Below are 12,899 nucleotides of genomic sequence, written 5' to 3'. Positions count from 1 at the left end.
GTTTTTCAGTCTCTCGGTCCCGGCTCGGATGCGCCTGTACCGTCTCTGTCTGCTAGATGGTAGCTGAGTGGACAGACCGTGGCCTCGGTGGCTGAGATCCTTAAGATCTTCTTGTCCTTCCTCTGACAGCATGTGCTGTAAATATCCTGGAGGGCAGGCAGCATGCCCCCCATGGTGCGTTTGGCTCACCGCACCACCCTCTGGAGAGCCATGTGGTTGAGGGCGGTGCAGTTGCCGTACCAGGCGGTGCTGCAGCCCGACAGAATGCTCTCAATGGTGCATCTGTAGAAGTTTGTGAGGGCCATGCCGCACATCAGGATTTCAGTGGAAATACAGTAGTATCATAATTATAACACCTTATTTAAATATGGCACGACAACAATCGAAGAGTTGGCTAAAACACATACAGTAGAGTACTAAGCTATTAATTCAACTGTGACGCCTTTGAGCTATGAACATGCAACAAATAAGTGCAGAATTACATCCATAGTATGCATCGCAAGTGGAATCCTATTCCCTATATAGTGCACTACTTTGACGAGAGCCCAGAGGGCTGTAGGGAATATGGTGCCATTTGAGACACAGCCATACAATCCCACTAAGATACAGCTAGGGTTGAAAGACAGGTGGCCTTTTCAAGTCAAGAGTATAAGATGGTATCGACTCACTGTTCCTGAGTTGAGGTATTTCTTCTTCTTCTTGCCTTTCTTCTTTGGATTTACCACCTGCAGAGAACAGAACATGGCTTGGTTCACTTTGTTGCGTCTTATTGATCTTGAGTTGAACACAAAGCCAAGGCAACTGAAAGCCTGACTTAAAATGAGTTTTTTCATCAATCAAATTGACTGCCTAGACCAGGGGTGTCAAACAAATTTTGCCCTGGTGGCCACATTTGGTCTTCAATAAGGTCCAGAGGGTGCAGTAAAAATGGTTATATTTCCTCACTGTCAAGATTTGCACAAAAAAAGTCCTCTATCCACCGTTTAGGGAATGTTCAACGCTCCCTGACTGTCTAGCTTTCATCTTGGGGATTTTTAGCGAGTTGGACAGTTTCTACACAGTTTTGATTTGGTTGTAGTCATTTTAAAGTATATTGAGTTTGTATTTGACTAAAACCACCTGCATGCCTGATTGGACCCCCTCGCGGTCGATGTATGACACCCCTCTCCTAGACTCAATACCACCCTGGAAGGCTCAATGTTTGGGTAAACAGTTAAGATAAGGGTGTGCGCTTGTTTCACTATCCTTGTGGGGGTGTGCGTTAACGTGTGTGAATGTGTGTGTATATACACCCGCTACAACATGTCTCACCTCGTAGCTGTGAAACTGTGACTGGCCTCTTGACATCTCTCTGTAGCTGGTATTGAATTCCCCAATGAAGTCATGGCTGGAAGAGTAAACACACACAGTGTCTCACACACCTGCTGGGATTTCTTTCCAGCTGGGATCGCCTTTCTAGGAACAGATCCGATGGTTTAAACATGACTTTTCAAAATGCCTTTGTTGCAACATCGGTACATTGTTACAAACTCCATCACAGGGTGACTCCAAGCAGCAAGTTTGTTTGCAATCATCGAACAATAACCTACATTATGTAATGACATACATGAAATACATAAGCAATATTTCTGAGTGCAGACTATTCATGTGGTTGCGCCTGGGGCAATTACTATAGCAGAAGTGCAGATAATAAGTGAAGTGTGTGCGTATGTTTCTGAGACAGTACCCACCCTCCATCTCGGTCCCAATCATACACCTCCACTTTTATGCTCCTGGAGGAGAGAGAGAGAGCGAGAGAAAGAGAGATAGAAACTCCATTTGAAAAAGTAATTAATGTGTATGATTGAAAATCTCTGCTGTTTAAAAGAGAGGTGCTCATCTGTGAAAGAGGATGGTCTGGCTCTAAGAGGGTGTGCTCTCAGAAAGATGTCTGCGTTTGGGATTCAATGTACTAAGGGAGTGAACATTAAGGGTTACATAGAGAAAATGGGTGGCCTTCCCTTCAGCAAAATATATTTGACCTAAACCCTCCTTGAACGCTTGAAAAACAAAAACTGACCTTCCCTATAATAATTCAAACAAAGTGGATAGCAGAGAACATGTCTACCGATTACCCTCAATTCTTGGACAGACCAGTTTTAGAAACTGTTCTTCGTCTTGTAAGCGTTACATGGCATCGCAGGAATTTTGATAGCGCACAGGGCTGCGGGCCAGATGGTTGTGGGTTCGCGTAGGGGTGGAGAGATCTCCTTTATAGTAAAAGCATTACATGAATCTATCATCGTATTAGCAGGTCCGAGAAAAAAATGCCTTTTATAAACATTTCATACAATTCTTCGTAATTTTACATATTAGCGTAATCTTTTTTTTAATACCAAACAAATGACCGAAATAACAAACGAAGACAAGCACAGAGAGATAAGCCTGCGTGTTCATTTTATCATATTTCTCCAATGCCAAATCTGTGTGCATTGTTTGTAAAGAAACTGTCCGTATGCAAATAATTCAATCTGAGAAGTCAAAAGTTAGGTCTACCTTTCCACCCCAGACAGAGTCGGCCTACCAACGCAGAAAAATGTAAGCATTAACTGCTGGCTACTCTTCTTCGTGGCTTAACCCAACGAGAAGGTCACTTCTTTTCTCTCTAAAGGATGTCTGTATTTAAACATATTCTATTGTACAGAAAATGAATAGCTTAATTGATAGTGACAGAATTAGATTACTTCCCAAGCAAAGTCAACCTCTGAATAGCAAAGAAACTAAACAAGGATATTCCCATATGCATCAGAGTCACGTCTTTCCTGGGCATTTTAACGATTGTTTATAGCATAAAGCATCACGGACCAAAGCGCAATTATAGATCACTTTATATAATCAGATCAGTTTTATTTTCTTCAACATCTTACGCTAACAAAGGGTAGTACTGTTTTTTTGTTGACATTTTCTTTAATAAAAGGTAGGCCTCTGGCATACCCTCTCATGCCACCTCAATTTGCGCCTCGGTTTTAATATAACAACCCTTCACTGACATGGAGGTAAGCTATTTAAAGAGTGAATGGCGGGAATTCACAGACAAATCGATAGATATAGCAGCCTATAGCCTAATTTTTGTCTGTCAAAGGTAGGCCTACCTCTTATTTCCTAAATAGGAAGAAATAGGCTCCAACTCGTCTCTATTTTCATTGCGAATTAGAGTGCTGCATTCCTCAACAATTACATAAATATAAACACATTCATAATAACACTAGAGGGAAATTGTGTTATGAATGTGACATTCTGCGTTATGGATGTGACAGCGTGCCAAAAGACAGACAGCAAATGATGACACATTTCATTCTAGATCATTAATGACAGATGTTTTATTTAAAATATTATATAATCACCTACTGAGTAATAGAATAAATATACAAAACTGAAACTCCATTCAAAGTTTTTTTTAAAGCTCATGCTTTGTATTAATCTCACACCCTTTAGTCTGCCAAATGCAGGCTCTATGAAATGGTACCTCCTCCCATTTGTCCAGAAAATGACATGGACTGGACAAATAGACCTGCAGCCACCCAAGCCTTGTCATCCTTGGCTGGCAAGATGTACACACATTCTGTGTGGTCGTTTCTCCTCAAGAATTGCATTTCACCAGCATCAGTCAGTCTTTATATGTTACCGGTCCCAAAAACTGCCTGTATACCAAAAATTAGGAATACTTTCCTAATTGTGCTCAGAACAGCCTCAATTCGTCGGGGCATGGACTCTACAAGGTGTCGGAAGCGTTCCATAAGGATGCTGGCCCATGTTGACACCAATGCCTCCCACAGTTGGCTGTCAAGTTGGCTGGATGTTGGCTGGATGTTTCTTGGTTGGTGGATCATTCTTGATACACACGTGAAACTGTTGAGTGTGAAAAACCCAGCAGTGTTGCAGTTCTTGATTCAAACCGGCGCGCCTGGCACCTACTACCATACCCCAATCAAMAGGAACTTACATTTTTTGTCTTGCCCATTCACCCTCTGAAGGGCACACATACACAATGCATGCCTCAATTGTTCCGAGGCTTAAACATCCTTCTTTAATCTGTCTCCTCCCCTTCATCAACACTCATTTGAAGTGGATTTAACAATGACATCAATAAGGGATCATGGCTTTCAACTGGATTCACCTGGTCAATGTATGTTATGTAAAGAGCAGGTGATCCTAATGTTATGTAGACTCGGTGTATACCTCTAACCCTAGACTCAGGGACTGATACACCCATTTCATGCCCTTGTTATTTAAGCTAGCTGGACTCATTCTTCACTCATCCCTTATCATCTCTACTACAGTACCAGTCAAAAGTTTGGGCACACCAACTCATTCAAGGGTTTTTCTTTCTTTTTACTATTTTCTACATTGTAGAATAATAGTGAAGACATCAAAACTATGAAATAACACATATGGAATCATGTAGTAACCAAAAAAGTGTTAGAAAAATCTAAATATATCTTATATTTGAGATTGATCAAAGAAGCCACCCTATTGCCTTGATGACAGCTTCACACACTCTTGGCATTCTCTCAACCAGCTTCATGAGGTAGTCACCTGAAATGCATTTCAGTTAACAGGTGTGCCTTGTTAAAAGTTCATTTGTGGAATTTCTTTCCTTCTTAATGCGTTTGAGCCAATCAGTTGTAGGGGTGGTATACAGAAGATAGCCCTACTTGGTAAAAGACCAAGTCCATATTATGGTAAGAACAGCTCAACTAAGCAAAGAGAAACAACAGTCCATCATTACTTTAAGACATGAAGGTCAGTCAATGCGGAACATTTCAAGAACTTTGAAAGTTTCTTCAAGTGCAGTCGCAAAAACCATCAAGCGCTATGATGAAACTGGCTCTCATTACCACAGGAAAGGAAGACCCAGAGTTACCTCTGCTGCAGAGGTTAAGTTCATTAGGGTTAACTGCACCTCAGATTGCAGCTCAAATAAATGCTTCACAGAGTTCAAGTAACAGACATCTCAACATAACTGTTCAGAGGAGACTGCGTGAATCAGGCCTTCATGGTCGAGTTGTTGCAAAGAAACTACTACTAAAGGACACCAATAATAAGAAGAAACTTGCTTGGGCCAAGAAAGACGAGCAATGGACATTAGACCGGTGGAAATCTGTCCTTTGGTCTGATGAGTCCAAATTTGAGATTTTTGGTTCCAACCACCGTGACATTGTGAGACGCAGAGTAGGTGAACGAATGATCTCTGCATGTGTGGTTCAAACCGTGAAGCATGGAGGAGGAGGTGTGATGGTGTTTTGCTGGTGACACTGTCTGTGATTTATTTAGAATTCAATGCACACTTAACCAGCATGGCTACCATAGCATTCTGCAGTGATACGCCATCCCATCTGGTTTGTGCTTAGTGGGACTATCATTTGTTTTTCAACAAGACAATGACCCAACACACCTCCAGGCTGTGTAAGGGCTATTTGACCAAGAAGGAGAGTGATGGAGTGCTGCATCAAATGACCTGGCCTCCACAATCACCTGACCTCAACCCAATTGAGATGGTATGGGATGAGTTGGACCGCAGAGTGAAGGAAAAGCACCCAACAAGTGCTCAGCATATGTGGGAACTCCTTCAAGACTGTTGGAAAAGTATTCCAAGTGAAGCTGGTTTAGAGAATACAATGAGTGTCATTAGGTTGATGTCTTTCCTACGAAGGGTTAAAATTCTTAATTTTCGTTAATTGAAATGGTAAAAAAAAAAGGTTTAATTGAATTATAACCTACCAGTGGCACAGGGTTAACACTTTCGTAGACATCTCTTGTCAGATTGTAAATCACCTCATGCTTGACAGCTGCAGTTCACAAGCATGCACTGGGCAGACTACACAGATAAAGACCAATGTTGTCACTGGGGGGGTACCTGTAGTTACTCAAGGAAGTAAACAAACTCAGCATGACTGGTGAAAGTTAATGGATTTTTAAGACCTTGATTATGAATTTAAGACCTTTATTATGCCACGTGATCACATGCAATGCTCCAGTTAGCTGAACAACGCATGATTGCAGGTCATATGAGAACRTGAGTACACCCGAAATAGATAAAGATTGCCCGCTACCTTTTTTGCTAACATAAAAATCCTTCGGAAGCAGTATGAAGGGCATGAATATTTTATCACGATCGTGCTTTGCAGTGATGCTGACATGTTATGAAGAGTCTAACGGTCACATCCGTTACCCTTAGAATGAGTACTGACAAAGAGTACTCAATTATACATCACCTAAGCCCTTGATGAAAGTTAGCTTTGCACAGAAAGTTTACATACAATCATACTCGAAATGTATCCATAATAACAACTATTCCTCAAAAACGTCAACAGAATCAAAGCAGTCTTATCAGTCTACTCTGGCCTGCTTGGAGTACGCTACACAGTGAGAGCGTGCGTAATTGTACATGCTGAAGGCCGAGTCCCTTTATGGAGTTAATTTTTCCAAGGTAATGTACAGAACGGAGGCATTTATTCCTCTTATAACACAGTTGCCAAAAAGAAAACAACACATTTACTAGCAGAAWTAAAACATTTTGTTATATTGTCAAATACTTTCTAATCCGTTGTTTGCTCGATTATTTCTATATTTATTGACGCAACACAGTCGTTCGTTCTTTATTTGCCATTGCCATGCTCGCTGGCGACGTTCTTATCCCTYGCTTGCTAGCTAGCTAAGGCTAAAACAGTCACAACCGCTGCAGCCAGAATAACAGCAAGGTAGCTGTTTTCTATTGACATTMATTTGGATGTATTCTTAACAATGAGCTGATAATGCACGATTTTGTCTGGCATAGCTAGAAAAGKTTGCCTTCTCAGGACACTTGTCAACAGTGACTGTTAATTACGAGATCGATCGCATATCAAACACTAGGCTAGAAGCTTGCTAGTTTGTTGCTAGCAAACCTGCCAATWTGAAAACCAAATTCAAAAATACCAGTTCCTGAAAACAGCTGGTSAAACTAGAAACATGTGGGAGGATTTGACAGCTTTAGCGGCGGAGGGGACCGGAGAAATAATGTTCATCACTCACCATGTTAGGTCATCAGATGCTCCCCCCCCCAAAATTATCTGCAAWTCAATGCTAGCTAGCTAAGTCTTTTCCTCGTTGGACCTTTGTAGCAAGTACGGTCTGCATGTGTGGGCGCATATTGCTTCATGATTGTAAGGTGTCCCAATATATTTTCAAATTRTCCCATTATCTGGTTTTAATGTCCATTATAGAGTTTCACAATTTATCAAGGCCACTTGGTGCTTATAATGATGTTAAGGCTATTGATGTTTTTATAATTTGACTGTGCGTCTTGAYCRTGCGTYTTGGTRGTTGGGGTATTTTTATTTTGTTGTCATAAAAAGAAGCTGTTACCGTGTTCCAACACATATGCTTTATGTTTCATAGTTGCAACAAAGCCACTCTACAAATATAACTATTTTACATATAGCCTACAGTAACATGCTGTAAATGAATGAAAACGGTATTGTGTTGTTTGAAAATGTTACCCAAGGCCTTCAAACACAACCACATTTATTTTTTTGCGATAGCATATAGGAATTACACCGTTAGAATATTGCAGTCAGAATCACTGCTCATTAGCTTGAAGGGGGGTCCGGAGAAGAAGCCCAGCAGTTCTAGTGTTAACTGGAGTACTGTAGTGTAGTAACGTTGTGAAATGTAGCGTCACTACAAAAGGGACTATCAAAAGGGACTATCTCTGCCATTCTCCTTTTTATTTCAAAGTGCTGAATCTATGCATCGGCCAGTTACCTGCATCTAAGGAATGAGTTACCTGTCATAGTCTCCGTTGCACAGGGCCTTGACAGGGATCTTGAAGGCCTGCCACACTGGGTCCAGAGTGTTCTTCACCACCTCTGTCTTATGGCAGATAGTAAATCTAGAAACACACGCACASATACATGCACACACGCACACATACATGCACACACGCACAAACACAATGGCTGTCAGGACCCTTTCAAGACAACATGTTGTTTATAACTCCTACTTATTTAAAAAAAGAAAATGCTGTATAGAAGTCAAAACAACAGCAGCAGCTTCATGTTCTCATACGGGATACAGTGTGGCCATGTGGTCAGGGAGATCATGCTGCTGTTGTGCCCCGGAGCTAGCCATTTAAACTGCTTCAGTAAATATCCAGCTGCACAAAAGCCAAATGTGTTGAGTGCAAGATAGGGGAGTCAGCTCGCATAAAAACATCTGCTGGGCAAAGCCGTCCCGTACAATGTATGTTTAACTCAGGCTCACCCTTTATTTTCCTTGCCTTTCATTTCTCCTCTCATCCTTTCTTTCACGTCCACTCATCCCTTACCATCTATACTCCCTGTGCAAATGCTGGTTCGGGGAGGGGGGGTTTGAGGAGGAGGATTATTTAAGATACTGTTTGAAGAGGTAGGGTTTCAGATGTTTTCAGGAAGATGGGCAGGACTCTGCTGTCCAAGATTCAGAGGGAAGCTGGTTCCACTATTGGGGTTCCAGGACAGAGAAGAGCTTGGACTGGGCTGAGCGGGAGCTGCCCTCCCGCAGGGGTTGGAGGGCCAAGAGACCTACCTGAGGTGGCAGAACTGAGTGCTCAGGTTGTAGTGTTTTAGCAAAGCCTGAAGGCAGGGAGGGGAAGTTCCTCTTGCTCTATGTAGGCAAGCACCATGGTCTTGTAGTGGATGTGAGCTTCAACTGGAAGCCAGTGGAGGATGCATAGGAGCAGCGTGACATGGGAGAACTTGGGAAGGTTGAACACCAGGCGGGCTGCGGCGTTCTGGATAAGTTGCAGGTGTTTGAGGGCACAAGCGGGAGGCCCAGCCAACAGAGAGATGCAGTAGTCCAGACRGGAGATGACGCTTGCTGTTCCGTAGGTAAGCACTCAACCCCTCTGAATCAGAGTTGTGGGGGGCTGCCTTAAATCGATGACCACGTCATCGGCACCCAGGGAGCAGTTGTTGTGGGGGGTTAACTGTCTTGCTCAATGGCAGATTTTTCCATCTTGCCAGCTCGGGGATTCGAACCAGTGACCTTTCGGGTTAGTGGCCCAATGCTCTTAACCGATAGGCTACCTGCCACCCATCACATAGTACAGTATACAGTATGTAAACAAACATGATTAGTGGTTGTGAATGAATCAAGTTTTAAATAGATTTTGTATGTAATAATAAATCAACGCTTGTTGTTGATGACTTACGATCCGTCTTCGTTACTGCGGTAGAAGACCAGAAAAGGATCGGATTTCCCAAAGAAGTCTTTCTTGTCCAACTTGTTCCCACAGAACTGCAGCATCACTGACTCCTAGAGAGAACAGGTTACAGATAGATGGAACAGACAGACAATAAAAACCACAGACTGGGACAATAGTCATTCTTCTCTGATTGCTTTTTCCCCCTTTCTAATTCTTTTACATTTCATGACCTGTTTTGATTGACTGAGTCCCTTAGTATTTAGTGAATTGTTTGTAGGAAAAAAGGCACCAAGTCATTGTTGTGCTCCCGTGTAGAGTATGTGGATATGTATGACTGAATAGCCACCGCTGAAAATGCTAAAGCCGTTCCATTTTCATGATGACTGTTCATTAAAAGGGGAACACTTACAACAGCTGCAGTTTTTTTATTTTTATTTTTTTACACACGATAACCACTCACCCTGCAATTGCTCAGCTCCTCTGCTCTGACTTTGATGGTACCACACTTCTTCCCCGGAATCCCACTGTTAAAACACAAAAGAGAGAGACTAGAATCATCACTTCTGGCAGCGTTACTGTACATGTGTGTGTTGTTCATGGCTCTCCGTCCATTTTTGTATTTTATTTTAGGACACCTTTATTTATACAGGTAAGTGAATTTAAGAACAAATTCTTATTTACAATGACGACTTGTCCATCTAGCATGTCATACATCAATCGTCAATACCTTCCTTGACAAAGATGAGGCAGAAAGAAATTGACCAAGTAAAAATAGACAAATGAATGCCAGAACCCCAAGGCTTGATTTAGACTGGAGAGAGAGAGAGCAACATAGTTTTTCATTTGGCTAAATAGAGCTATATAATGTTGCTGGAATTATGCAATAACATGCATGGAGGAAAATCGATGTAAAATTTAAGTGAGTCTTTGAAATGCAACCGGGGCTCTCGGAGGCCCAGCGAGAGAAGCTCTCACTGAAATGGACTGACTGGGTGAGCAGTGAGCACAAAACCTGGCACTGGAGGGGAGGTGGGTGGGGTGGGGGGGGGGGGGGTAAAAGAGAGAGAGGGGTATAGAAAGAGGAAGCGGATAAAGAAGACGAATGGCATTGAACTAACTATGCAGTTCATACAAGTCCTTCCATTAAAATTATCTACACAGTTGATATGGTTCCCTTTCAGTCAGTCAAATCGGTACAACACAGCTATGGGGAGTTCATACGCTAACGCCCTCTACTGAAGAACGTTAGAATCACGCCTGAGAAGGCCAATGAACACCGTGCCTCACCGGAAGTCCGGCCTTCCACAGGTGATAAACCCAAGGCATGAATTCATTCCTTCAAATCTCCTGCTCTTCACCTCGAGCTGAGCAGAACAATTTCACGTATTCTTTCAAAATAAACATGGGAACGCGAAATACAAGGGTTTACTTCAACTTACCACTCACACTTGAGGATGTGCTCATCCTTCTGGACATTGTGTGTTAAAAGCTTGGTAACTGGTTTTGTGATTTTCCTGCTGAATCTGTTAGTTAATCTTCTGCGTGTTTAGCCTGGCTAATTGGCTGAGTAATGTAACCAAAACAACGAAAGCTAACAAGCCGGGCTCGGGTTCAAGACCTTGTCTAAATAAATAAAAAAGATACTCACGTTTTGTTGTCTGTCTCGACGCGGTGCATGCTCCATCTGCCCCCGCTTGGGTCAGCTTGTGTGCGGGACGGTGACAGTAACAGTGGCTTGCACGTGGCTGTCACTGTTCCCCTAGTCCATGGTGCGCGCAAGTTCCTTTGGGAAACGTGTGGTTCCTTTTGGAAACGTGTGGAATTCTTATGGCTTCCTGTCACGGGTGCCCGTACCTCGGCTGGATATGAGTTACGTGACCCAAGGATGATTTGGGGCTTTAGTCAGAAAATATCTTGTCTCCCTGGGCTGAGGCATGCGAAAGCTGCCCTAGCTCAACCYGGTTGCTATGCTATCTATCACCGGCTAAGGGAGGCGACGTGAAGGGAGAGAACGGCCGGGTCGGTGGGCATGCCAGGCCGCCTGTACCTGCCTCGGTCAAACACGTTTACCTCTCATCCCAAAGATGGTCGATGATCAGGTCTTATGTGGACGCGATCAGGCTAGCTAAACAGCTCTGCATAGCGTGCTACCCACAGGTTAGCTGACTCGTCAAGGCGAGCTAGCTAGTGTACTGCCATTGGTGATTCCTGCCTCCCATTTTGGAATTGATTGTGTAGCTCTCTTGTTTAGCATACGTAAGTTCTGCAGCTGCACCATGTCACTGGCCCCAGTGTAGCCCACAGTGTGCTTACATCTGGGACGGGAGAGAGTCATTAGGCAGCGCACAGATTGCACAATACCTGGGTCCAACAGGCATTCCTGTCAGGTTGGAACTCTGGGTGGTCTGCCGTGGGCCATTTCATTTGGTTTACGCTAAGGTTGGCATGGGGCTGAAGTCGGGCCCTCTCCTTGTTCGGGCGGCGTTCAGCGGTCGAYGTCACCGGTCTTCTAGCCATCGCCGATCCACCTTTCATTTTCCATTTGTTTTGTCTTGTTTTCACACACACCTGGTATTCCTTCCCTCGTTACATGTTGTGTATTTAACCCTCTGTTCCCCCCATGTCTGTGTGTGTAATTGTTTATTGTCAGGTTGGCACTCTTCCAGCTGGTTTGCGCCGGGTTATATTTTACACCCGTGCTTTTTGACAGACTGTACTTTGTACCTTGTTATTTTTGTACTTAGTGCTGCCTCACTTGTTCTGAGGGCATTTGTTTTTGTGACGCGGTTGCGTTCTATTCATATATTGCCTCAGTAAAGTGCCTTGTCCACTCATCTCTGCTCTCCTGTGTCTGACTTCCAATGCACCAGCTACACCCACACCTTGACAGGGGCGTGATTTCATATCCCTATAGCTATGTTGTACGGAGTTGACCGACTGAAAGGGAACGTATAGTTATGGCTATAACTAATGTTCCCTGTAGGAGGGAAATGAGGTACAACACCTGTTCGGCCCCGCACCGCCCGGTTCTGGGCTCGATGAACAGCGGGCGATACTGAATGGAACTGTCACATTCGCTGTCTTCGTGGAAATGACCGGACCAAGGTGCAGCGTGGTAAGCGTACATTTTTTTATTTTGAATGTCGCCAACAAAAACAAGAAACAACAAAAACGAACGTGACTCTGACTAGGGTTATACAGGCCACTAACAAAGACGACTACCCACAACTAAGGTGGAAAAACAGGCTGCCTAAGTATGATTCCCAATCTGAGATAACGATAGACAGCTGTCCCTGATTGAGAACCATACCCGGCCAAAACATAGAAACAGAAAACATAGAAATAAAGAAACTAGAATGCCCACCCTAGTCACACCCTGGCYTAACCAAAATAGAGAATAAAAGCCTCTCTATGGCCAGGGCGTGACAGKAACAAACTTATCTGTGCCTCGGGTTTATCACTTGTGGCTTCCGGTGAAGCACACTGTTCATTGGCCTTGTCAGGATTGGTTCAAATGTTCTTCAGTAGTGCAAAAACTCCCCATAGCTGTGTTGTACCTTGTTTCCCACCTTCAGGGAACAGCTAGTCATAACTGTACGTTCTCAACTATAGTCTAGAACGGGGACAATCTATACTTTTTTTGGCTCAACTTCCCATTTTTAAGTGAAAAGAATATATCTGGACCAGCACAGTA

At 43.3% G+C, this 12,899-nt stretch overlaps 1 protein-coding gene across 1 annotated transcript in view; it reads right to left on the bottom strand.

Moving 5' to 3' along the window:
- Positions 1 to 12,899, bottom strand: part of LOC111952154 (copine-8-like) — an 88,395-nt gene that overhangs the window by 16,929 nt on the left and 58,567 nt on the right. Inside the window, exons 7-12 of the mRNA XM_023970687.2 lie at positions 9,666 to 9,729; positions 9,212 to 9,315; positions 7,808 to 7,912; positions 1,731 to 1,772; positions 1,312 to 1,387; positions 669 to 725 (exon numbers count right to left, since the gene is read on the bottom strand). Coding sequence (XP_023826455.1) covers positions 669 to 725; positions 1,312 to 1,387; positions 1,731 to 1,772; positions 7,808 to 7,912; positions 9,212 to 9,315; positions 9,666 to 9,729 — 448 coding nt within the window. The remainder of the gene's footprint in view (positions 1 to 668; positions 726 to 1,311; positions 1,388 to 1,730; positions 1,773 to 7,807; positions 7,913 to 9,211; positions 9,316 to 9,665; positions 9,730 to 12,899) is intronic.

Source organism: Salvelinus sp. IW2-2015, linkage group LG26 (assembly GCF_002910315.2).
Source record: "Salvelinus sp. IW2-2015 linkage group LG26, ASM291031v2, whole genome shotgun sequence".
NCBI classification, from domain to species: domain Eukaryota; kingdom Metazoa; phylum Chordata; class Actinopteri; order Salmoniformes; family Salmonidae; genus Salvelinus; species Salvelinus sp. IW2-2015.
This window is presented reverse-complemented; position numbering and strand designations above follow the sequence as displayed.